Source organism: Coregonus clupeaformis, chromosome 31 (assembly GCF_020615455.1).
Source record: "Coregonus clupeaformis isolate EN_2021a chromosome 31, ASM2061545v1, whole genome shotgun sequence".
NCBI lineage: Eukaryota > Metazoa > Chordata > Actinopteri > Salmoniformes > Salmonidae > Coregonus > Coregonus clupeaformis.
This window is the reverse complement of record NC_059222.1, coordinates 13,410,485-13,437,219: the sequence shown is the minus strand read 5'-3', so window position 1 is coordinate 13,437,219 and position 26,735 is coordinate 13,410,485. Positions and strand designations below refer to the sequence as shown.

The 26,735-nt window shown below is 43.6% G+C and overlaps 1 protein-coding gene across 1 annotated transcript in view; it reads right to left on the bottom strand.

Moving 5' to 3' along the window:
* The window catches only part of LOC121547579 (heparan sulfate glucosamine 3-O-sulfotransferase 3A1-like), a 61,765-nt gene extending 36,362 nt beyond the window's left edge, over positions 1-25,403 (bottom strand). Inside the window, exon 1 of the mRNA XM_041858920.1 lies at positions 24,335-25,403. Within this exon, the coding sequence (XP_041714854.1) occupies positions 24,335-24,978 (644 nt within the window). The 5' untranslated portion in view covers positions 24,979-25,403. The remainder of the gene's footprint in view (positions 1-24,334) is intronic.
* Between the last annotated feature and the right edge of the window lie 1,332 nt (positions 25,404-26,735).

Sequence of the window (26,735 nt, the reverse complement as noted above, 5' to 3'; positions counted from 1 at the left end):
GGTGGCCCACCTTGGCTACTGATGTCTCCCACTATATCAACTCCTGTTTCGTATGTGCCCAAACGAAGACACCTCGGAACGCCCTAACTAGTTCCTCTCCCAGCGCCTCAGCGACCTTGGTGACACCTGTCCATAGACTTTGTCACCAACCTCCCATGTTCTGACGGCTTCACCACAGACCTGGTGGTCGTAGATCGGTTCTCCAAATCATGCCGTTTTTTTTGCCACTAACTGGTCTTCCTTCTGCTCTCCAGGTCGCTGAGGTCCTGTTCCAACAGGTCTTCCGGCATTATGGACTTCCGGAGGACATCTTCTCGGACCGTGGCCCCCAATTCACCTCCTGAGTGTGGAAGGCTTTCCTGGAGAAGATCGGGGCCACGGCCATCCTCACATCCGGGTATAGGCCTCAGTCGAATGGGCAGGTGGAGCGCATGAACCAGGAGCTGGGGATGTCACGTCTCCTCCCGTTGCTCGCCGGTCTACTGAGCCACCGGTCTGAGCGCACCACCTCGGCAACACCGGAATGGAAACCCAACGCACCCTAATCACCTCCAGCGCACCTGCACCTCATCATCTCATCACCACCCCTATATAGCCCTGGATTGTTCAGTATTGTGTTGTGTGTGATTGTTAGTGTCTTGTCATGTACTCGCTCTTTGTTGTTCTCTTGCTCAGTGTTCAGTAAACCTTTACATTGTTGATTCCTGCATCTGTGTCCTGCCTCTTCGTATCCTCAGTACTCGTCACACGACCAAGGCCCGCAACGTGTGGGAACAACATGGAAATAGCAGTGGGGAGCCCTGAACTCTCATTTGTGTTAATAAAACGTCTCTAAATTGTTTGTGTAATGAAATTAACGTTGTCAGTGCCGGGGGGGCTGGGGGACATCAATTAAGCAGATAAGCAAATTAAAATAAATCACTTCTGATGGTGACCCGCCGGCTGGTCGCCGTCCAGTAAACAACAGGGAGGAAACAGGAAGCAGGAAGCCATTTTGCTGAGCGATTAGAGGGATTATGAATCGTCATGACACCAAGCAGCAGCAATAGATACTATAGTTTGTCTATAGTCTGTCCTCTCTTCAGGCCTCAGGACAAAGGGAGGACTGCTATCACTACTTCCTCGTCTGAGATGAACTGTGTTGGTCTCGCACGTATCTATAAAAATTACTAGGTCTTTGACTAGGCCATGACCCATGAGGCCATGACACAATTAATGAGTTTACACAACATAATTATGAGGTAATGGTCGATGGATGGATGTAAATGTGTGAAGATACAGATTGATATCCTGTCCCCACTGTTTTCTTAAGGTTTGTCCTAGTAAAGACCAAGAGGATGCCATTTTGTGACGGTGGCATGTAGTATGTGAAGTTTCACCAAGGTATAGATCAATGATCAGCTTTCCCTCCCCCAATCCTAACCTTAACCATTAGTAGGGAAAACTGACCCAAGATCAGTGTCTAGGGACAACTTCACCCTACACTGTAGTATGTCTCCTGGGTGGGGAATTATGTGATGTGTAGGAGGGAGTGGTGGATATGATCATAGCATCTAGTGAACGGGTCGCATTCCACAGCTAAGGCGAGGCAATGCAACAATCAATGGTTGCATGCCACGTTATCGACTGTGTCATCAACTGACAAATTGCTACAACATATGATGTGGTTTGCTGATACTTAAAATACCTATCCAGGCGTTGTACGATCAGCCAGACATCAGCAACGTCTAAGCTCTGGAACACGGCCAATAATGCAGCTCACCTAATTGGCTGAAGTAATAATGGATGGTGATGGAGGTGGTGGTGGGGGGAATAGTGGTGGGAGCCACCACAGATCAGAATTAGAGTTGATAGGCAGAAATGGGTGTGATGAGAGAATGAATGGGACACAAGAGGGCACATTTGCAGATTTTACTGCTAATGTGATTTATCTGTCATTCTGTCCAGTGTCCAGAGGAGGCATAAAAACCAGCTCAGCCCTCTCTTCCTGTCTCTAGGGGTAGCAGCAGGGGTATTCAAAGGATCTTCAGGCAGTTTAAAGCATTTTTTGTCAAGACACAAGGAGACAGGAAACGATGGAGGTCGAACACAAAATAATAACAAAACAAAACAAATGTATTTCATGAGTTAGCATGTGTTCTCCATTACAACCAACATAATATGGACCACACCTTTAAGCCACGTTAGCATTAGTCAGTGCTTTACTAACTGGCAGCTAGTTTCAAAGGGACAACTAGCCTAAACTTAATTTGGATGAATTATCATCCTCATCTGAACTATAGAATGACAATCTGTTCAGAGATTAAATTCCCCATATTCATAATTTTCCCTAAAGTTTTTTTCTCTTAATTTCTCTGCAGTATCACAGCCTATCCAAGTCTTGCGGTCTGATCCCAGCTTCATTCATTAGCATGCAAATCCTCATCTTTAGGAGAAAGCAGAGAAGGAGAGAAGCTATAGCCCTATCACACTGGAGAAAGAACCTCTTTTGTTCTGGAACTGGAACTTTGGAACATTGAAGATGTTCATTCTCTCTATCTCCATCCAGGTACAGCTACATGCTCCTGTGACAGCAGCCATCTCCCCCTGCCTCAGCCTAATGTACAGTCAGGGCTAGTTACATTAGCAATTACAGTGTTCAGGTTAAGATGAATTGAATTACTGGGTGGCTTCCCCCATGCTCCACTGTGGGCGTATCAATCACTTCCTGGGAGCCAGAGAGACCCTGAATCACCACATGCACACACACACATACACGCGCACACACCCTCCATCCTCCTATCCTCCCTGCTTCTTTATGCAAAATGGCCGGGCCGAGCTGCTGCACTCCATCTATCAATAAACGGGTATGTTGGGTGCACACTCATTTTCTAACACTTTCCATCTCTTTAATCAAGCAGCTGTATGACACCGGTGGTAGTCAGTGAAGAGCGTCCATATTTATTTACTATATCTTGCAGATAAATAAATAATACAAAGAATTAAGCAGAAACAGAGCTGTTGTGATTGCAATTTTGGTTGTGTGTATGAATGTATGAGATATTAAGAGTAAACGTAGGCCTATACACAAACCTCTAATATTCACTGACATACAGTGCCTTCAGAAAGTATTCATACCCCTTGACTTATTCCACATTTTGTTGTGTTAGAGCCTGAATTCAAAATTAATTAAATACATTTTTTCTCTATCACCCATCTACACACAATATAGTTGCGAAACAGAATGCATGCTCACAAGATCAGGATGGTTCATACGAGGCTACACACAATATCCCATAATGAGAAAGTGAAAACATGTTTATAGAAATGTTCGCTAATGTATTGAAGATGAAATACAGAAATATCTCATTTACATAAGCATTCACACCCCTGAGTCAATACATGTTAGAATCACCTTTGGCAGCGATTACAGCTGTGAGTCTTTCTGGGTAGTCAATAAGAGCTTTGCACACCTGGATTGTACAATATTTTCCCATTATTCTTTTCAAAATTCTTTAAGCTCTGTTAAATTGGTTGTTCATCATTGCTAGACAACCATTTTCAAGCCATAGATTTTCAAGCAGATTTAAGTCAAAGCTGTAACTCGGCCACTCAGGAACATTCACTGTCTTGGTAAGCAACACTAGTGTAGATTTGGCCTTGTGTTTTAGGTTATTGTCCTGCTGAAAGGTGAATTAATCTCCCAGTGTCTGGTGGAAAGCAGACTGAACCAGGTTTTCCTCTACGTTTTTGCCTGTGCCTAGCTCCATTCCGTGTATTTTGTATCCTGGAAAACTCCCCAGTCCTTAATGATTACAAGCATACTCATAACACGATGCAGCCACCACTATGCTTGAAAATATGGAGCGTGGTACTCAGTAATGTGTTGTATTGGATTTGCCACAAACATAACACTTTGTATTCCGGACAAAAAGTTAATTGCTTTGCCACATTCTTTACAGTATAACTTCAGTGCCTTGTTGCAAACAGGATGCATGTTTTGGAATCTGTTTTATTCTTTACAGGCTTCCTTCTTTTCACTCTGTCAATTAAGTTTGTATTGTGGAGTAACTACAATTTTGTTGATCCATCCTCAGTTTTCTCCTACCACAGCCATTAAACTCTGTAACTGTTTTACAGTCCCCATTGGCCTCATGGTGAAATCCCTGAGCGGTTTCCTTCCTCTCCGGCAACTGAGTTAGGAAGGACGCCTGTATCTTTGTATTGACTGGGTGTATTGATACACCATCCAAAGTGTAATTAATAACTTCACCTTGCTCAAAGAGATATTCAATGTCTGCTTTTTTTTACCAATCTACCAATAGGTGCCCTTTACTAGGCATTGGAAAACCTCCCTGGTCTTTGTGGTTGAATCTGTGTTTGAAATTCACTGCTCGACTGAGGGACTTTACAGATAATTGCATGTGTGGGGTACAGAGATTAGGTAGTCATTAAAAAATCATGTTAAACACTATTATTGCACACAGAGTGAGTCCATGCAATTTATTATATGACCTGTTAAGCACATTTTTACTCCTGAACTTATTTAGGCTTGCTTATTGACTCAAGACATTTCAGCTTTTCATTTGTAGTTATTTAGAAAAAATATAGAAAAACATAATTCCACTTTGATATTATAGGGTATTGTGTGTAGGCCAGTTACCAAAAATCTCAATTTAATCCATTTTAAATTCAGGCTGTAACACAACAAAATGTGGAAAAAGTCAAGGGGTGTGACTACTTTCTGAAGGCACTGTATCTAATTTTTACCTACAGTATAGTATTAGGGAAAGGGAGAGGGTGATACCTAGTCAGTTGTACAACTGAATGCATTCAACTGAAATGTGTCTTCCGCGTTTAACCCAACCCCTCTGAATCAGAGAGGTGCGTGGGGCTGCCTTAATCAACATCCACGTCATCGGCGCCTGGGGAACAGTGGGTTAACTGCCTTACTCAGGGGCATTTTTACAAAGCACTCCATAGGGCAGGGTCCCCAACTGGCGGGCCGCGGGCCGCATTTCGTTTTATTTGGCCCCCCAAGTTTTCTGAGCAAAATAAATGTGTTTTTTTTAATGTAATTTTGGACATAAAAGACTGTAAAAACACAAGGAAATCAGCGCAAAGTGATTTTAATTTTGGAAATCTGCTCCCAAGTATTCTCACGCATAATTGAGAGACACATGATCATATACAATTGTAAGCAAGGTTTGAAATGTTATATCTGTTTGGGCTTCTTGCTGTCAATTTGCCATCTACAAATTATTTGTCATTATGTTCCGGCCCCCGACCATCCGCTCAAGAACAAATATTGAGTCTAGCTGATGATCCCTACCATAGGGCACTTAATATGACTGACTGTCTCTTATACTAAGCAGATGTATTTTATTTCAGTCCCGTCCAGTAATACAATACATATTGTGTAAAACACTTGTTTGAACAGCTGGGTTCCTGCTTGAGAGAAACTCAGGTACCTCTTTTAGAAACCACAAATGTAATGATTCTATGGTGCTTCTGTTCTATGAAATGCCTTTCAGGACAGATTAAACTCCACTCTGTCTTTCTCTCCTCGTTCTCCTGCTACATTATTAGCCCATGACTGCATCCCAAATGGCACCCTACTCATTTGGGATGCAGCCCGTATTAGAAAATCTGCAGGGTTTCTGGCCAAGCAACGATAGCACTGCCAAACTGTAGGACTGTTCCCTTTTACGGTACTGCATCCTGTTTATGTTTAGCCTCAGCCCAAACTGTGTCGTCATTACCAGCTGTTGTCTTAGCTCTCTCAAATTACACCTGTGATAACTTTATGCCTATCTCCCTTGTCAATATGGTTAGCTTATTGTTGTTTCGGTTATTTCTAATTGTACTATTTCACTGTAGATCCCCCAGCCCAGCTAAACCTGCCTTAGATAGCTCCTTTGTCCCACCCCCCATACACGCGGAGACCGACTCAATTGGTGCCTCCAGTGATGCTATCTTTTCATTGTTACCCAACGCTTAGGTTTACCTCCACTTTACTCATATCCTTCCATATCCTTGTCTGTACATAATGCCCTGAATCTTTCTACAACGCCCGAAATCTGCCCCCTTTATTCTATGTACCCAACGCACTAGAAGACCAGTTCTTAAAGCCTTTAGCCGTATCCTTATTCTAGTCCTCCTCTGTTCCACTGGTGATGTAGAGGCTAACCCAGGCCCTGCAGCCCTCAGTATCACTCCTACTCCCCAGGCGCTATCATTTGCTGACTTCTGTAATCGCAAAAGTCTTGGTTTCTTGCATGTAAATATCAGAAGTCTACTTCCTAAGTTTGAGTTATTCACTGCGTTAGCACACTCCGCCAACCCTGATGTTCTAGCAGTGTCTGAATCCTGGCTTAGGAAGGCCACCAAAAATTCTGACATTTCCATCCCCAACTATAACATTTTCCGTCTAGATAGAACTGCCAAAGGGGGTGGAGTTGCAATCTACTGTAGAGATAGCCTGCAGAGCTCTATCATACTATCCAGGTCTGTGCCCAAACAGTTTGAGCTTCTACTTCTAAAAATCCACCTTTCCAGAAATAAGTCTCTCACTGTTGCCGCTTGCTACAGACCCCCCTCAGCCCCCAGCTGTGCCCTGGACACCATATGTGAATTGATTGCCCCCCATTTATCCTCAGAGTTCGTACTGCTTGGTGACCTAAATTGGTATATGCTTAACACCCCAGCCATCCTACAATCCAAACTAGATGCCCTCAATCTCACACAAATTATCAACGAACCTACCAGGTACAACCCTAAATCCGTAAACATGGGTACCCTCATAGATATCATCCTGACTAACTTACCCTCTAAATACACCTCCGCTATCTTCAACCAGGATCTCAGCGATCACTGCCTTATTGCCTGCGTCCGTAACGGGTCCGCGGTCAAACGACCACCCCTCATCACTGTCAAACGCTCCCTAAAACACTTTAGCGAGCAGGCCTTCCTAATTGACCTGGCCCAGGTATCCTGGATGGATATAGATCTCATTCCGTCAGTAGAGGATGCCTGGTTGTTCTTTAAAAGTAATTTCCTCTCAATCTTAAATAAACATGCCCCATTAAAAAAATACAGAACTAAGAACAGATATAGCCCCTGGTTCTCCTCAGACTTGACTGCCCTTGACCAGCATAAAAACATCCTCTGGCGTACTGCATTAGCATCAAATAGCCCCCGCGATATGCAACTTTTCAGGGAAGTTAGGAACCAATATACACAAGCAGTCAGGAAAGCAAAGGCTAACTTTTTCAAACAGAAATTTGCATCCTGTAGCATTAACTCCAAAAAGTTTTGGGACACTGTAAAGTCCATGGAGAATAAAAGCACTTCCTCCCAGCTGCCCACTGCACTGAGGCTAGGAAACACTATCACCACCGATAAATCTACAATAATCGAGAATTTCAACAAGCATTTTGCTACGGCTGGCCATGCTTTCCACCTGGCTACCATTACCCCGGCCATCAACTCTGCACCCTCCGCTGCAACTTGCCCATGCCCCCCCCCCCCCGCTTCTCCTTCACACAAATTCAGACAGCTGATGTTCTGAAAGAGCTGCAAAATCTGGACCCCTACAAATCAGCTGGGCTAGACAATCTGGACCCTTTCTTTCTAAAACTAGCCGCCAAATTGTCGCAACCCCTATTACTAGCCTGTTCAACCTCTCTTTCGTAACGTCTGAGATCCCCAGAGATTGGAATGCTGCCGCGGTCATCCCCCTCTTCAAAGGGGGTGACACTCTAGATCCAAACTATTACAGACCTATATCCATCCTGCCCTGCCTTTCGAAAGTATTTGAAAGCCAAGTTAACAAACAGATCACCGACCATTTCGATTCCCACCGTACCTTCTCCGCTATGCAATCCGGTTTCCGAGCTGGTCATGGGTGCACTTCAGCCACGCTCAAGGTCCTAAACGATATTATAACCGCGATCGATAATAGACAGTACTGTGCAGCCATCTTCATCGACCTGGCCAAGGCTTTCGACTCTGTCAACCACCGCATTCTTATTGGCAGATTAAATAGCCTTGGTTTCTCAAATGACTGCCTCGCCTGGTTCACCAACTACTTCTCAGATAGAGTTCAATGTGTCAAATCGGAGGGCCTGTTGTCTGGACCTATGGCAGTCTCTATGGGGTGCCACAGGGTTCAATTCTTGGGCCGACTCTTTTCTCCGTGTATATCAATGATGTCGCTCTTGCTGCTGGTGACTCTCAGATCCACCTCTACGCAGACGACACCATTTTGTATACATCTGGCCCTTCATTGGACACTGTGTTAACAAACCTCCAAACGAGCTTCAATGCCATACAACACTCCTTCAGTAGCCTCCAACTGCTCTTAAACACTAGTAAAACTAAATGCATGCTCTTCAATCGAACGCTGCTGGCACCCGCCCACCCGACTAGAATCACCACTCTTGACGGGTCTGACCTAGAGTATGTGGACAACTACAAATACCTAGGTGTCTGGTTAGACTGTAAACTCTCCTTCCAGACTCACATTAAGAATCTCCAATCCAAAGTTAAATCTAGAATCGGCTTCCTATTTCGCAACAAAGCTTCCTTCACTCATGCTGCCAAACATGCCCTCGTAAAACTGACTATCCTACCGATCCTTGACTTCGGCGATGTCATTTACAAAATAGCCTCCAACACTCTACTCAGCAAATTGGATGTAGTCTATCACAGTGCCATCCGTTTTGTCTCCAAAGCCCCATACACTACCCACCACTGTGACCTGTACGCTCTTGTTGGCTGGTCCTCACTACATGTTCGTCGTCAAACCCACTGGCTTCAGGCCATCTATAAATCACTGCTAGGCAAATCCCCGCCTTATCTTAGCTCATTGGTCACCATAGCAGCACCCACCCGTAGTCTGCGCTCCAGCAGGTATATCTCACTGGTCATTCCCAAAGCCAACACCTCCTTTGGCCGCCAGTCCTTCCAGTTCTCTGCTGCCAATGACTGGAACGAATTGCAAAAATCTCTGAAGCTGGAGACTCTTATCTCCCTCACTAACTTTAAGCATCAGTTGTCAGAGCACCTTACCGATCACTGCACATGTACACAGCCCATCTGAAATTAGCCCACCCAAATACCTCATCCCTATATTGTTATTTATTTTGCTCTTTTGCACCCCAATATCTCTATTTGCACAACTCAATATTAGGAAGTTGTTCCTAATGTTTTGTACACTCAGTGTATATACCCACAGTACAGGTCCTGTGACAGGACTTACTCAACAAGCGTCTGCCTATTGTGCTCATACAGTAGGTAGAGATTGTGCGGTGTCTGTCTGTCTGAGGTATAGAGTGTGTTCATCCTCTCTCCATGCTCTGGCAGAGTCTGGCCTACAGACTGGAGCAGGGGGAGGTCTAGACTCTGCCAGAGAGCCTGTTTGGCTCTTCACATGCCCCTCTGGAGCAGGAGGGGAAAGGAAGGTTGGTTTGGAGGTTTGGAAACATTCTATCGCAACATGGACGGCTGCAGATAACACACACAGCAAGTGTATCAGCATCCAGGCTGCCGATCGAGCAGGGAGGCACCAAGAAGAGAATGTGTTGTTTTCATGTTTGAACAGATGAATAAGTAAAGCAGAGAGGAACAGAGCAACAAGACTTCACTGCAGAGGTGGTTAAGGAACTGTGGACTTGTAACCTTTTGAGGAGTCATTATTTAACTGACCAAACTGCTGTTAATTTTGACAGGCACTCTAAAACTGCTAAAAAGCTAGACATATTGGATGTGTGGCAAAGTCATTTCAGAGAAACATATTACGGTCAAAACGGAAAACAGAACACTCAAGAGTTGAGGGCTTCCTTCTTTTTATTAGTTCCCAGGCTTTCCAAAGATCTGGGTTCTCTCTCTGTCTCTGTCTGTCTGTCTCTCCACCCCCTCTCTCTCTCTCTCTCTCTCTCTCTCTCTCTCTCTGTCTCTCTCTCTCTCTCTCTCCACCCCCCCTCTCTCCCTCTCTCCCTCTCTCTGTCTCTCTCTCCACCCCCCCTCTCTCCCTCTCTCCCTCTCTCTGTCTCTCTCCACCCCCCCTCTCTCCCTCTCTCCCTCTCTCCCTCTCTTCCTCTCATTCTCTCTCCCCCATCCTCTTTTTTTCTCTTTTGTGGAAAACACGGCGGACGGCTCCCTGTCCTGTGATAAAGCTGTTGCCTGCGTGATGGGAGAGAGAGATCCATCATGCTAAGGCAGAGGGTTTATTCCACCATTCCGCACCATTGAGTGCCGTAACACGCATGTGCTCTACATCGCGCATCATTTAACCGGCCTTCTCTCTGCCCAAATAACACGGTTTTGGCTCGCCTCTATCTGCAACAATATTGCGGCTTTCAGGCTAAAGCTCTAAAGAAATTCTCCATCTGCATACATTTCTTGGGTACTTTAGTGGTTTGTTTAGCGGAGAGACCGTAGAGACCGTGCCAGTAGCCTTAAGCGCTCTCGAAGACTTGAACGCAACGGTTCTCAGTACCAAATGATAGGTTTAAGATTTCACTTTGTTTGTGGAAGGATAACACTTTACTTCCATCCTCCTCAGGCTGCCAGAAAACTGAAATACCAAGTAGAAGGGGGAGACATAAATGGCAGTCAGTGAAATTACTGACATGGGTCCTTTTCATTCAGACTCATATAAAGTGGATACACTAACTTATAAGAGAAGTGCCTTAAGGAGCAGTAATAAAGCTCTATAATGTTAGAAAACATTACATTGCAAGTTTCCACTGAGGGAGCTCAAGGAGAATAAACAACATTGACATTCACGAACATTCGCTGAAAACCGGTAAATGACTATCGTTCTCTTTAGGAGTTACACATATTGCCTTACAGTGGAACAGTGGTGCAGACTTACAGGCAAAGGCTAGAGAGGTCTAATGTTGGGATATTGCATATCTGGCCTTAAGACATGATCAAAATTGCTTCAGTAAATTGCTTCAGCTCTATAACATTTCAAACCATAGGGGAGAGTTGCAGGCCTTGAACGTTTGTAGGCCTAAACCAAATTGTTCCTTTGTAATCTGAATCCTTGAACGGATACTGCTTAGTACTGTAACGGATACCCCATAAAACAAGAATAACAGCTGTTTAACTGAAGTGGTCTTAAGAAAGGGACAAACAGGTTGCTGCCTGACTAGTGTGGACGCAAATCTCCAAAGGAAATAAACAACAAGCAGAATGTTGCAACAAGTGTAACTCTATCCCCAACAATACCATCTGCTGTCTGCTGTAGTGAACTCTGAACTCTTTTGGGTGGCACATTCTGTGTGTAGCCCTCTAGGTGGCCCTCGATGACCTAAACCTAACCATGATCAATTACCTTTCTTTCTACAGGCTCTCAGTAAAGCTCAGCTCACCAGACCTAGGTTAAAATACTATTTGATATAAATTTCAAGCAAAATATCAAATATCAGGTCTGCAGCTCACCGTGGTCCCTGATCCGTGAGGCTTCGGCCACTTGTACCACAGTTACCAACTAGACCCCCACAGGAATGAACGACAGACCGACGGACAGACGCCGACAGACAACAAACAGGTTGTTATTTTGGTTGCCTTGGTCAGTCAGGTGAAAACATCAGGTGTGAGCGTCTGGGGGATTCAGGAGGTGTCTGAGGATCACCCTGCACCTGCTGCCTGACCTCATCCTCCCATCGGGGGGCAGATTCCCTGCATGCCAGGGGGCAGCTGCTGACAGCCAGTACTGTGGCCCAACCTACCGCATCTCCCCCCTCCCCAACCTTCCCCACCTCCCCCCTCCCCAACCTACCCCGCTTCCCTCCTTCCCTGTATGGGGGCCTCCTAGGGTCAGCTGCTGTGGTGTGCAGGGGTGATGGTGGGGGTCGAGGGCATGTGTGTGTGTGTGTGTGTGTGTGTGTGTGTGTGTGTGTGTGTGTGTCAAAGGTATTATAGTAAACTAAAACTAAAACTAAAATTAAATCTAATCATCAAAAAACTAAACTGAAATATAATAATTAACAAACACGTTTTTTAAACGACAACTATACTGAAACTATTATCTTTGACTACAACACTAAATACAATAAAAACCATCATGAATTATGTTCAGTTTTAGGTTTTTGGGGGGGCAGAAATGTAGTGGAGTTTTCAAGCTTCTGAATCTGGCGGGTCACATTGAGATTTACTTTATAATTTAACCTTTTACTGCAGTGGGCTAAATCAGGGTCACACAGAGTGATTGTTAGTAGTCTTAAATAAATCTACTTTGAAACAAAAGTATACACCTCACACACATGGTTATGGGCTTCAAAAAAAGAAGACACTTGTACCATGTCAGATAGAGAGTTGAAATGTAATACATTTTGAGTTTGCTGTCCAATATTACATTTTATATACAGTGGGGAGAACAACTATTTGATACACTGCCGATTTTGCAGGTTTTCCTACTTACAAAGCATGTAGAGGTCTGTAATTTTTATCATAGGTACACTTCAACTGTGAGAGACGGAATCTAAAACAAAAATCCAGAAAATCACATTGTATGATTTATAAGGAATTAATTTGCATTTTATTGCATGACATAAGTATTTGATACATCAGAAAAGCAGAACTTAATATTTGGTACAGAAACCTTTGTTTGCAATTACAGAGATCATACGTTTCCTGTAGGTCTTGACCAAGTTTGCACACACTGCAGCAGGGATTTTGGCCCACTCCTCCATACAGACCTCCAATGATTTTCTATTGGGTTCAGGTCTGGAGACTGGCTAGGCCACTCCAGGACCTTGAGATGCTTCTTACGGAGCCACTCCTTAGTTGCCCTGGTTGTGTGTTTCGGGTCGTTGTCATGCTGGAAGACCCAGCCACGACCCATCTTCAATGCTCTTACTGAGGAAAGGAGGTTGTTGGCCAAGATCTTGCGACACATGGCCCCATCCATCCTCCCCTCAATATGGTGCAGTCGTCCTGTCCCCTTTGTAGAAAAGCATCCCCAAAGAATGATGTTTCCACCTCCATGCTTCATGGTTGGGATGGTGTTCTTGGGGTTGTATTCATCCTTCTTCTTCCTTCAAACACGGCGAGTGGAGTTTAGACCAAAAAGCTCTATTTTTGTCTCATCAGACCACATGACCTTCTCCCATTCCTCCTCTGGATCATCCAGATGGTCATTGGCAAACTTCAGACGGGCCTGGACATGCGCTGGCTTGAGCAGGGGGACCTTGCGTGCGCTGCAGGATTTTAATCCATGACGGCGTAGTGTATTACTAATGGTTTTCTTTGAGACTGTGGTCCCAGCTCTCTTCAGGTCATTGACCAGGTCCTGCCGTGTAGTTCTGGGCTGATCCCTCACCTTCCACATGATCATTGATGCCCCACGAGGTGAGATCTTGCATGGAGCCCCAGACCAAGGGTGATTGACCGTCATCTTGAACTTCTTCCATTTACTAATAATTGCGCCAACAGTTGTTGCCTTCTCACCAAGCTGCTTGCCTATTGTCCTGTAGCCCATCCCAGCCTTGTGCAGGTCTACAATTTTATCCCTGATGTCCTTACACAGCTCTCTGGTCTTGGCCATTGTGGAGAGGTTGGAGTCTGTTTGATTGAGTGTGTGGACAGGTGTCTTTTATACAAGTAACGAGTTCAAACAGGTGCAGTTAATACAAGTAATGAGTGGAGAACAGGAGGGCTTCTTAAAGAAAAACTAACAGGTCTGTGAGAGCCGGAATTCTTACTGGTTGGTAGGTGACCAAATACTTATGTCATGCAATAAAATGCAAATTAATTACTTAAAAATCATACAATGTGATTTTCTGGATTTTTGTTTTAGATTCCGTCTCTCACAGTTGAAGTGTACCTATGATAAAAATTACAGACCTCTACATACTTTGTAAGTAGGAAAACCTGGAAAATTGGCAGTGTATCAAATACTTGTTCTCCCCACTGTACATCACAGAAGACTGAAATATAACAAAACCGTTTGACATAGAAACACCGGATTTTCGGCATAAAAAAAAATTAATGTTGATTAATTATGAATATTAAAAATATGAATAACATTCCACCCATGAGGCCACTAGGTCATTTGACTGCAGGAAAGGGCTACAGGTAGACTCAGCGAGATGACGTTGCCACGAGCAGCACTGCAGATATTGGGCACGTTTGAGTGGTAAAGATAAAGCAACCGGCTATAGACTTACTCTCATGTATCTAACCCTCATATCACACACTCACAAGCTGAAATCATAATTATAATATTATGTGTGTACACATTGTACAATCAATTAGTGAGAGAGAGCCTCAAATATCACATTTATTTGTATATATCCACTTTAAACATAAATCACGTCAAACTGGTTCCTGTTTCAGTCATGTCTTTGGTGACGTTCGCGTGGGTCAAACAGAAACACCCTAATGATTGGTTGACAATAGAGCCTCCCACAATGCAGGCGATGGCTGCAGGATGAAGTTGGTGAAGAGCAACTGCAGACATTTGCAGTCGACTGCAGTCAAAACTTCATCACCTTTGATCACATGATTTTTGTAAAGTGCAACGTTTGCCCATTATTCTTTTCAAAATTCTTCAAGCTCTGTAAAATTGGTTGTTGATCATTGCTAGACAACCATTTTCAGGTCTTGCCACATATAGTAGATTTAAGTCCAAACTGTAACTCGGCCACTCAGGGACACCCACTGTCTTCTTGGTAAGCAACTCCAGTGTAGATTTGACCTTGTGTTTTAGGTTATTGTCCTACTGAAAGGTGAATTCATCTCCCAGTGCCAATTTTTTTTACAGTATTACTTTAGTGCCTTTTTGCAAACAGGATGCATGTTTTGGAATATGTTTTATTGGCCTCATGGCGAAATCCCTGAGCGGTTTTCTTCCTCTCCAGCAACTGAGTTAGGAAGGACGCCTGTATCTTTGTAGTGACTGGGTGTATTGATACACCATCCAAACTCTAATTAATAACTTGACGATGCTCAAAGAGATATTCAACGTCTGTTTGTTTTTTACCTATCTACCAATAGGTGTCCTTTGTTGCGAGGCATTGGAAAACCTCCCTGGTCTTTGTGGTTGAATCTGTGTTTGAAATTCACTGCTCAACTTACAGTATGTGTGTGGTACAGAGATGAGGAAGTCATTCAAAAATCATGTTAAACACTATTATTGCACACAGAGTCCATGCAACTTCTTTTTTTGAGTTGTTAAGCAAGTGTTTATTCCTGAACTTATTTAGGCTTGCCATAACAAAGGTGTTGAATACTTATTGACTCAAGACATTTCAGCTTTAAATTTTTCATGAATTACTAAAAACATCAAAAAACATAATTCTACTTTGACATTATGGGGTATTGTGTGTAGGCCAGTGACCAAAAATCTCAGTTGAATCCATTTAAATTCAAGCTGTAACACAACAAAATGTGGAAATAGTCAAGGGGTGTGAATACTTTCTGAAGCACTGTAGGTGCCAGTCTGACAATTTTTATCCCCTTAATGCAACACACTTAGAAAGGCCATGACCAACGATGGTCACCGACTTGACAAAAGTGATCCGCTCGAACCCATTGAGATGAGCATGATGCAAGATTTATCTGCACAGGTGTGCTTCACGCTGCTACACCGTGGTAACTACGGGACCAAAACAGAGGAAAGGTTGAGCCTCGCGCTTCATCACTCCTGGTTGTTGCGGAAACTGACCCACTACTACTGTTTACTTGGTGCATCTACGTCATCTCCCTGAGTCTACCTTTAAACCTAACCTAACCTATAACCTGACCCATCATCTTATGCATTACTGCTCCACAGTGACAAGAAGTGACATCCCAAAAACAACTATACAACACATAAATGGTTCCTAGCCTCCCACACATCAGGCTACTTTCTGTCCTTAACACTAAAACTAAAACTAAAACTGAAACTAAATAATATCAAAACGAAATAGAAATGTTTTTATAAAACTTCAACTGAATAAAAACTAGTAAAGTGGATCTGAAAACTAACTGAAACTAAACTGAATTTCAAATAAAAATCTTAGTCTAATAGAAATAAAAACACAAAACTATAATAACCTTGGTGTGTGCGTGTGTGTGTGTGTTTGTGTATGTGTGTGGTGTTGGTGGGTTACATTCCTCCAGCGGGAGGGGAGGGGCCCCTTGTGTTACAAGTACAATTATACTCCATGATAATCACTTTCACAACCCTGAGGCAGTCAGGGGCTCATGCACAGGAGGTCTCTCTCTCTCTCTCTCTCTCTCTCTCTCTCTCTCTCTCTCTCTCTCTCTCTCTCTCTCTCTCTCTCTCTCTCTCTCTCTCTCTCTCTCTCTCTCTCTCTCTCTCTCTCTCTCTCTCTCTCTCTCTCTCTCTCTCTCTCTCTCTCTCTCTCTCTCTCTCTCTCTCTCTCTCTCTCTCTCTCTCTCTCTCTCTCTCTCCAGTGCTGTTCTGGGTGTGTCAATGCATCTTCGTGTTTTTAGTAGTGCACCTTCAAGGAAAATCAGATAAATCAATTGGGCTCAGAGAAGCGAGTGTATTAAATTTACATCAAACACCTTGGTACAAGAGAGAGTGTACTGTACGTGAGCAACAGAGAGAAATAAAGAAACAAAAAGTGGGATGAGAGACAGACCCACCAGACGTCAGTTCAATCAACGTCTATTCCACATTGGTTCAAAGTAATTTAATTGAAATGACGTGGAAACAACGTTGATTCAACCAGTGTGTACCCAGCGAGGAGAGACTGGGGATTATTTTGCCCATTTTAACTCATTCGCTCCGTTTAAAACTCGGAGAGGAGGAACATGTCATAGCTGGACTCCTGGCCAAGCCAGATCAAAGCAATGTCGACTGCCAGTGGTACACTGGGGGGATGCATACAGCGTGGACACACGCACACACACACACACACACACACACACACACACACACACACACACACACACACACACACACACACACACACACACACACACACATACAAACACACACACACACACACAAACACACACACACACACACACACACACACACACACACACACACACACACACACACATAGGAGTCTCTTTGTTTGGTAGGGTTCCATGCTCCAGCTGGTGGCCTGCTTTCACATGACAACCTGCAGCAGCAGGCAGGCAGGGACTCAGAGGGTCTCCGTCATCCAGGTACAGAGGCATGGGAGGAGGCTGGGGGGATGGTGGGGGGTGCACTTCATTTCTCCTTTCTGAAGATCAAGACAAGTAGTCCAGATGTAGTCATCATGATGTGTGACAAAGAACAGGGGTAGACTTGCTATTGCTGAACCTTACAGTTTGTTTCAGACTTCCACAATGAAGGCTAACTAATTAACTTATGAAATATGGATAGTTGCAAAGTCATCTACTGTAAATGCATTGTTTCTGTGTGCCTGTATAGACTTTGCTATAATGGAAAACTCCAGAAATTCCTCACACTACTCAAGGCGTCCACAGTAATATAGCTAACTGCTGAGATGTTTCTCCTCCGAACCAATAAGCTGCCAGCCTTTCCTTTCCACAGGTCCTCCAGACCTCTTCACAGGCCCAATGATGAGTGACATGTCTGACAGCAACAAACAAGGCAGCACTCTCAACTCTGCCACCCACTTAATTGACACCTAACCCTGCCAAGATATGAACAACTTGGAAGTGGAGCTCACGGAAAATGCTGGGAATTTAAACCACTTTTCACCAACAGCTTTGACGACTGAGTGAATTTATTTTCTTTTGTGCAACTTTTCATACATGGAGCAGCATCAGCGAAGCTATTTGGCTGGACGACTAGCCTAATCTAGGAAATAATGACAATCACAAAAGAGTTTGAAACATGAATGTTTATGGAATTCATACATGGGAAAAGACCCAAAATATTATTCCAAATATTTACATCTGGATCTTGTAATGTATGCCTGGCTTTTGGAGTACAGTAAAAACATACTTTGATACTGTCTCCCCCTACATCCACATCTGACGGCCTCTCACCACAGGCCACTGCAGAAACGGGGCTAGCCAGAGGAACAGAGAGCAGCACTACAGAAAAGCCCCAAAGAACTGTTCTCTATGGGTCCCGATTGGGTCAATGTTTTTATTATCAGAACACTTTTAGTACCATTACTGAATTTCCTGTAAAATACAGCCAGTTCAATAAACAGGGAAAGGCCCTAATTTTACACCAATTTCATTTTTTGGAGCTGAGCTTTTTCATTCATAATTCACTCCCTCATGTCTTGTTTTTGGTACAACATACTTTTCATGCAAACAACTGAATCCAAAATAATAACATCTATTTTTCTTGTAAGACTTGGCTTAACAAGACAATAAAATGGGTTTCTGGAAATATACTATGTACAGTGAGGGAAAAAAGTATTTGATCCCCTGCTGATTTTGTAAGTTTGCCCACTGACAAAGAAATGAACAGTCTATATCAGTCTCTCAATTAGAAAGATTACTGGCTCCCAGGTGTCTTTTATACAGGTAACGAGCTGAGATTAGGAGCACACTCTTAAAGGGAGTGCTCCTAATCTCAGCGTGTTACCTGTATAAAAGACACCTGTCCACAGAAGCAATCAATCAGATTCCAAACTCTCCACCATGGCCAAGACCAAAGAGCTCTCCAAGGATGTCAGGGACAAGATTGTAGACCTACACAAGGCTGGAACGGGCTACAAGACCATCGCCAAGCAGCTTGGTGAGAAGGTGACAACAGTGGTGCGATTATTCGCAAATGGAAGAAACACAAAATAACTGTCAATCTCCCTCGGCCTGGGGCTCCATGCAAGATCTCACCTCGTGGAGTTGCAATGATCATGAGAACGGTGAGGAATCAGCCCAGAACTACACGGGAGGATCTTGTCAATGATCTCAAGGCAGCTGGGACCATAGTCACCAAGAAAACAATTGGTAACACACTACGCCGTGAAGGACTGAAATCCTGCAGCGCCCGCAAGGTCCCCCTGCTCAAGAAAGCACATATACAGGCCCGTCTGAAGTTTGCCAATGAACATCTGAATGATTCAGAGGAGAACTGGGTGAAAGTGTTGTGGTCAGATGAGCTCTTTGGCATCAACTCAACTCGCCGAATTTGGAGGAGGAGGAATGCTGCCTATGACCCCAAGAACACCATCTCCACCGTCAAACATGGAGGTGGAAACATTATGCTTTGGGGATTGTTTTACTGCTAAGGGGACAGGACAACTTCACCGCATCAAAGGGACGATGGACGGGGCAAAGTACCGTCAAATCTTGGGTGAGAACCTCCAGCACGACAATGACCCAAAACACACGGCCAAGGCAACAAAGGAGTGGCTCAAGAAGAAGCACATGAAGGTCCTGGAGTGGCCTAGCCAGTCTCCAGACCTTAATCCCATAGAAAATCTGTAGAGGGAGCTGAAGGTTCGAGTTGCCAAACGTCAGCCTTGAAACCTTAATGACTAGGAGAAGATCTGCAAAGAGGAGTGGAACAGAAGCCCTCCTGAGATGTGTGCAAACCTGGTGGCCAACTACAAGAAACATCTGACCTCTGTGATTGCCAGCAAGGGTTTTGCCACCAAGTACTAAGTCATGTTTTGCAGAGGGGTCAAATACTTATTTCCCTCATTAAAATGCAAATCAATCTATAACGTTTTTGACATGCGTTTTTCTGGATTTTTTTGTTGTTATTCTGTCTCTCACTGTTCAAATAAACCTACCATAAAAATTATAGACTGATCATTTCTTTGTCAGTGGGCAAACGTACAAAATCAGCAGGGGATCAAATACTTTTTTCCCTCACTGTATGGGATGGATGATGTGTCGGCAGGCAGGGACCTCAGACTGGTAGTCTGGTTCAGGTCACATGTGTTTTTATGAAGGGCAATTAACTCATTAGATGGTTTGGTCTGGCCTAATCCAGCCAGTCTGGTGATGTCAGACAGCGCACCCCCTCGGACCCCCGCAGACCCTGCTCAACCCCCCCAAAGCCCCTGGCCTTGACAGGTGAAGGCTGGGTTAGGGGGTTGAAGGCTGAGCTAGAGGGTAACCCTAGTAGGTCCCAGACATAACGCTAAACTACCATCTACATGGACCTTTCATTACATCAGTGTTGTCGCTGACTTTGTTCACTTGGAGTACATCACATTTCCACAACAATAGCTTGTCGGATTGAGCGCGATTGTCTCGGTACAAGGTAGAGAAATGGGTTGTGAAATGTAACACTGAGCCATTGGTTTCCTGTTTCATGGCTAACAATGTAGATTGTGGTCCTCTGTAGCTCAGCTGGTAGAGCACGGCGCTTGTAATGCCAGGGTAGTGGGTTCGATCCCCGGGACCACCCATACACAAAAATGTATGCACGCATGACTGTAAGTCGCTTTGGATAAAAGTGTCTGCTAAGTGGCATATTATTATTACCTACAACTACATACACATCATGCATCTGCATAAAACATACATTTTACCCAACGTATTACAAGACTAAAAGATAACGGTTTGTTGTACAAAATGCATTAGTACAACTTTGGTGTGGATCAGATTTCACTTCATCAGGGGAAGGAAGATACACTGGGTATCACAAACTCAAAACTCCAAAAACGTACAACTGTTGGATATACTACATAGAAAATAATATGAAAAATACTATGCAAATAATGACGATATTTCTTGGGAACTTCTACACAAAGAATGACAACTTTCCTTGGGGACTTGGGGGCTACAATATGTCTGTCTATGTTTCCACTGGGAAAGCAGGACAACACAGACCGCTGGATGTTGTTGTTGCCACGTCACATTAGGACTTAGAAGTGTTAAACTATGTGCCCCACACACACATTCCCACAGACACACACACTCACACGCACGCACACACACACCGGAAACATACACACACGTACACTCACTCACACACACACAAACACACAAACACACACACACACACATTCCCACAGGGACAGACAGACAGGCCACAGTGATTCATGTTCAGTCCACATATCGGCCATTACTCTAAACAAAGACTTTAAGTCCCCTGAGACGGATGCCTCTGCTCTCTCTGCCTTTAACTATTCACAGACACACACACACACACACACACACACACTAATGAAAATAATCACATAATTCCAGAAAATTGGATGCAGTGATTAGCTATAGAAAACCATGGCCTTGTTTCCCACTACCACCAAGACCGTCTTTCTAGAACGAAAACCGTTTTCTAGAATTGTGAAACAATACACAAAAATGACAAGTAGCATGAATGAATAGCGCCGGACCATTCTCTTGTTTGTTTTCTTATTGCTTAGCCATTTGCACAAATCCATCATATTGTCATGTTTGTTGTATAATCTGCTGAATGTTTTTTTTGAATGAAAAAATGTCCAGAGCTTGATAGCTGAAGCCCAGATTTTTAGTGTTTTGACGTGAAGTGAATGAACTCTGAGTGCACTGCAGTTCAGAAACACCATTTCACTTCCATTAGTGTTTGACACTTCTTGAATAGAGAAAAAAATAAACTTCACACACTTCAATCAAACTAAGGCCTAGATTAAATCAGATCAAGCGTTTACTGGCGATAGCAGACAGCCGCATAGCGATTTTGGAGGTGGAACTGCGTTGGAGCCGTCAAATTGTTCAGCAGCTGCTCTTGCGATCATTGTCATGAAGCCACACCTGCCCCACTTGCATTAGAAGTTCAGGACGAGAAAGTGTAGGCTATAAAGAAATTACGCTCAAATTGAAAAATCAATTGTAAATTGTAAACAAGGCTGCATGGGTTTTCTCTTAATGCGAGTCCGTGCAGCCAATGGCAATGTCCGCTTTAGGTATAAGCCAGGAGCCACTTGTCGATTTGACAGCTCTAACATAGTTTCACCTCTACCACCGCCAAAACAAGCGCTATGCGGATGTCGGCTAAAGCAGATCTGATTGAATAGAGCCCTAAGTCTAAATGAGAGGGCTACTTCCTATCAAAAGCATACACACACAGAGGCTATTAACAGTTCAGCAACAGCATTACACTTCCATTTGCGTGTTAGACACTTCATGAGTAAAACAACAAAGTTTCACACACTTCAATCAAGTTTAAGTCTAAATGACTGTGTTAAAGTGTCCACACACAAAGACTATTAATAAAGGAACTCTCTCTCAGACTCCCTGGAACAGAGTTGACAGGAGTATACCTCTACACAGCAGATGCACTCCTTCAGGCTGACTAGTCAGTCACGTTGTTGTAACTCTTCTTTATTTCTTCTGCTCCGGCCATTTTAATTCAATGGCCCATTCCCCATTTTAATGGAAAGCATTAAGTGTAACCGGCCCTGAGGTTGAGTTTGTTCGGCTAGTCCTTGGAGCCCATGAACCAAATTCCATGTAGAAGAATCTTGGCAACTCCTCAGGATAGATGGAACCCTCATGGATATACACTCCCACAATGGATGAATAGGTAAACAGAAGGGTGTGAAAGAGTGATGGCCAAAAGAGAGAGTGTTCACTCTCACAGAGGCACAAAGAGGGAGGTGTATGTGTGTGGGGAGAGGGTATGAGAGCTAGGGTATGAGGGGGCCGAGGCTGGATGGGGGGTTTGGGGGAGTTAGAGGGAGGGGGCCCGGGTGAGAGGAGAAGTTTCTGCAAGCTTTTAGAGTGAGCTGCATAGTGGTAACTCAACCAAAAGGTGAATCAAACCTCCTGAGACACTCAGGTAACCCTTAATTATAACCCTAATCCTTCTTAACAACAGAGCTGCAGTGTCGGCAATGCCCCATTAAACACAGACCCACTGAGAGGGGAGAGACATTAACCCCAGGAGAGAGAACACACACACAAACACACGGACACACTCACAACCACACACACACACACACACACACACACACACACACACACACACACACACACACACACACGGGCACGGGCACGCGCACAACCACACACACACACATGGACATACGCACAACCACACACACACACACATGGGCACGCGCACAACCACACACACACACATGGATGTACGCACAACCACACAACCACACACACACACACACACAAACGTACGCACACACACACACACACCAACGTGAACCTACTGATAAAAAGATATCACAAATCCATAGGCTTGAACGCAGAGGGAGAAAAGTGGGGTAAAATATGGTAACTCCCAAAGAAGAGAGGGGATTGAGGGGGAGAGAGTGTATGTCTGTATTTCTGTGTATTTAGAGCTTGTTCAGAATATTTATTTTAGGTCAGACATTGACCCTACTCCCGCAGCATTTAAAGTGCTACTCACTTTGGAAGCAAGGCGGTACTTTGCTTGGTACTTAAATCTGGGACTTTTCCCTATAATACTTATTTGTATCTCCCCATTAAACTATTGATGATGTTGAATAGGCCTATGAAGAACAGTTATATTTTTTATATATTTTTTTATATTTGATATTTAATCATTACAAGACAGCAATTAAGTTTCTTTTTTTACATGAAAAGTAAATAACTTTCTTTCATTTTAACTGCAATGGAAAATGTCATAAATTACGTTAATACACTAATATATTTCTTTAGGATTTTTTGGGGATACATTTTATAAGGTGATATTGTGCTCTGCCATGAAACCTAGAGAGTAGCCAAGATTAGTTTAACGAAATTTACCACGATTAATTTTTATTCTATAAAATATGAACTTATTGATAAGGTTATTGATAAGGTTGGCTACTCAGTCATGTAAACTATGGTTACAAATGAATCCCCATCATTGGTCTTTGAAAAAGGTGTATTATGAACATTTAAACAATAGCCTATATAATTGGGTAGGACAAACATGTCGTTAGTCTAGTTCATAATTCTGTAGTGTTAATTGTAGGCTACGGAAATACCTATTTTTTAAATCTAAATGTGTATTTTCTTAATATCAAAAATACCCAAAATATCGAATTAATCTGCAGTGAATCATAAGATATATTTAGGTGTGATTAGAGCTTTCCCACAACTTTGACACTGGTTGAACAGTTGAATAAAGTAGGCTATAGGGCACCAAGTTGTCCATGATTTACAAGTAAATATCTTTGTTTATATACTGTATATTGTAATAAAAAAGGACCATATACTGTAATTAAAGCCCATTCAAAGAGAAAAGGCAACAAAGTAATTGAAACGAAGTGTGTTATAAAACCTGGTCCGTTTGAATTATTCCAATGGTGAACAAGTGTTGCCAGTGAGAGGCACAACTTTTTAAACTTTTCACCAAACACTATTTCACTCCTCACTGATGAATTTAGAAAAGGTAGAGGCATAGGATACACATGATCTAATAATAATAATAATACCAAAAATAAGCCTACTACTAATAAAAAATAACAATAATAATAATTTCACTTATATTGAATGTATTTATTTAAACATTTACCTGTACCACTCCAGTCCGTTCTCGTAGTTGCGGTCGAAGAAGTGCGGCTCCGCTCCCACAGCTCTGATGTCTGGATGCACGCGGAGGAACTCGAGCAGCGCGCGCGTCCCTCCTTTCTTTACCCCGATGATCATCGCCTGTGGCAGCTTCTTGGTCCCGTCTCCAAGCGGACTGAGTTTACCTGTACTTCCCGTCTTCATCATAAACCGAGGTGCCAATCTCTTAGAATAAACTATGTCACCCAAAGAAGGCTGCATATCATGCGACAGTTCTCGGTTCTTGCTATCGCTGTCCACCTGAGGTCCCGGTTCGTACAAAACCTGTCCCGTATCAGCATCGTCGAACCGCGAGTACTCGGAGGTGCGTTTAGCATCGTCGGCGCTCTGGTAGCTCAAGCCCGGCTTGGACCCTGTGGTCCATTTCTGTAACAGTCTTTTCCTCCTCAGCGACCTCAAGTCGTGTAGTTCCGAGGCGAAAAAGCCCACGACTTGGCTGGATGCTTTCACCGGCGTGGGCATGCTGCTGCAGCGGTCCGTGAGGCAGTGGAGGAGGTACAGGGAGGTGAGGAGAGAACACAGCATGACCACGAATTTCTTGAAAATGCCTCGGGACAGGGGGTCCGAATAGACTCGACTAAAAGCCATAACGGTCCTTGGGTCTCCGGTTCAGGAGCCACAGCCATGCTAGGCAGACATTCTCGGGTCTTGCCATTAAGAAACAGAGAGGACAGCTCGTAGGCTACCGGAGCTTGCTCCGCATCCACCAGTGGATTAGACCTTGCACGCGGCTCACTCAAAAATAACCCTCACATGTGTCCCAGAGCTCGAGCTGCTATATTCCTTATAATAAATAATATTGTAAATTTACGTCAACGTCAAAAAACAGTTGAATACGCAGTGCAATTCTAAACGTCAAAGGCAGGCTATTCCGCATTAAACCAATCATATATTGCCAAAACAGCATTGTCAGTACTCTAGCCACGATTAGAAGACAACATGTTGGCTGTTTGTTGTTTAAATTAAATGACTATGCATAAGTTCAGCACCCTTATTTCATTTTAAACACCTGGCAGTTGTATCAAACTTCTGTATGACTTCAGAAAGGAAGAAGGGTGTCTTCATCTAATTAGAGTATGTAAACGTTTTGCAAAGGTATGTGAGAGGCATGTCAGGATCCAATGAAATGGCAGTAGAGAGGGAACGCAGTCCCAAACCTGCTTTGCCTGTTGATGGGCTGTCACACACACACACACACACACACACACACACACACACACACACACACCTGTTTTATTAAGTCGTCGTTAAAATGTTTCTTAGTATAATTAAAATACTGCAGTTTACCCTTATTCTGAAGCTAAAATGTTTTTTCACTGAGTCAACCTCAGAACCATCACTCTCCTTAGATATTCAGTTTCCCAACAGTCACACATAAACTCAACCCTCTCTCTGCCTCAGGCCACCTAAGAAGATGACCTCCATTGTAAACATTCTTTCTCTCTGTTTTATAATACAGAGCGGAACAGCAGAAAATAAAATAATGATAACGGGCGCATTATTTCTTTACAAGTGAACAAGAACAGAACCAAATGTTTCACATCTGCTGTCAGCCTTTCTGTGTATTAGCATGAGAATGTCTGGGCAGTGCTTCAATGCTGCACAGCTCACTGGTCGAGAAAGAGGACAGAGACCACAGAGACTTTTATCACAGGGCCGTATTGCTACTGCCAGATGTCCCCGTGTTGGGGACACAATACAGGGGGCACCCCACATTTAACAAATCACCCCCCCTGCCTTTCTACCTCCCTAAAAGACGAGAGGCGATAGGAGGGTCCTCTCCGGCCCCCTGTGCTGCCCAGCGGACCCCCGGGGGTCAAATGTTTTCACATCAATGGAGGAATGCAAAGAGAGAAAGAGAGATAGTAGAGAGAGAGAGAGAGTAGAAAGATATGGGTCTCTTTCAGGCTGCATGTCTTACCCCATACAGTTGTTCCTTCCTTGGTCAGGAGTTCAGTCAAGAGTTAGACACACAGATTTTGTAGTGATTCATCAGAACTAGCCATCTAGCAGCTTTTCCAAAGTATTAGAGACTTAGTCTGTGTGATCTGGGGTGTGTCTGTGTAACATCCATTTGGAGAATGCTAAATGTTTGTGCAAGGAGTGCAAGGATACACATTTTCTTCAAACACAAAAAAACAGCATTTAGAGTGTAATTATACACCCAGACTTCAGTGATTCAGCAAAAATGTGCAAGCAGTCTAGAAGGCATGTAAAAACGAAATCCCACTTTCATCTTCGCCATTTATCCAAATTACTGTACTATGGTTACATCGACGCAGCCTTGTTGGAATCTTGGATGCAGAGTTGGGGTTTAAGTTTAAAGGTAATACAAAACACAAAGC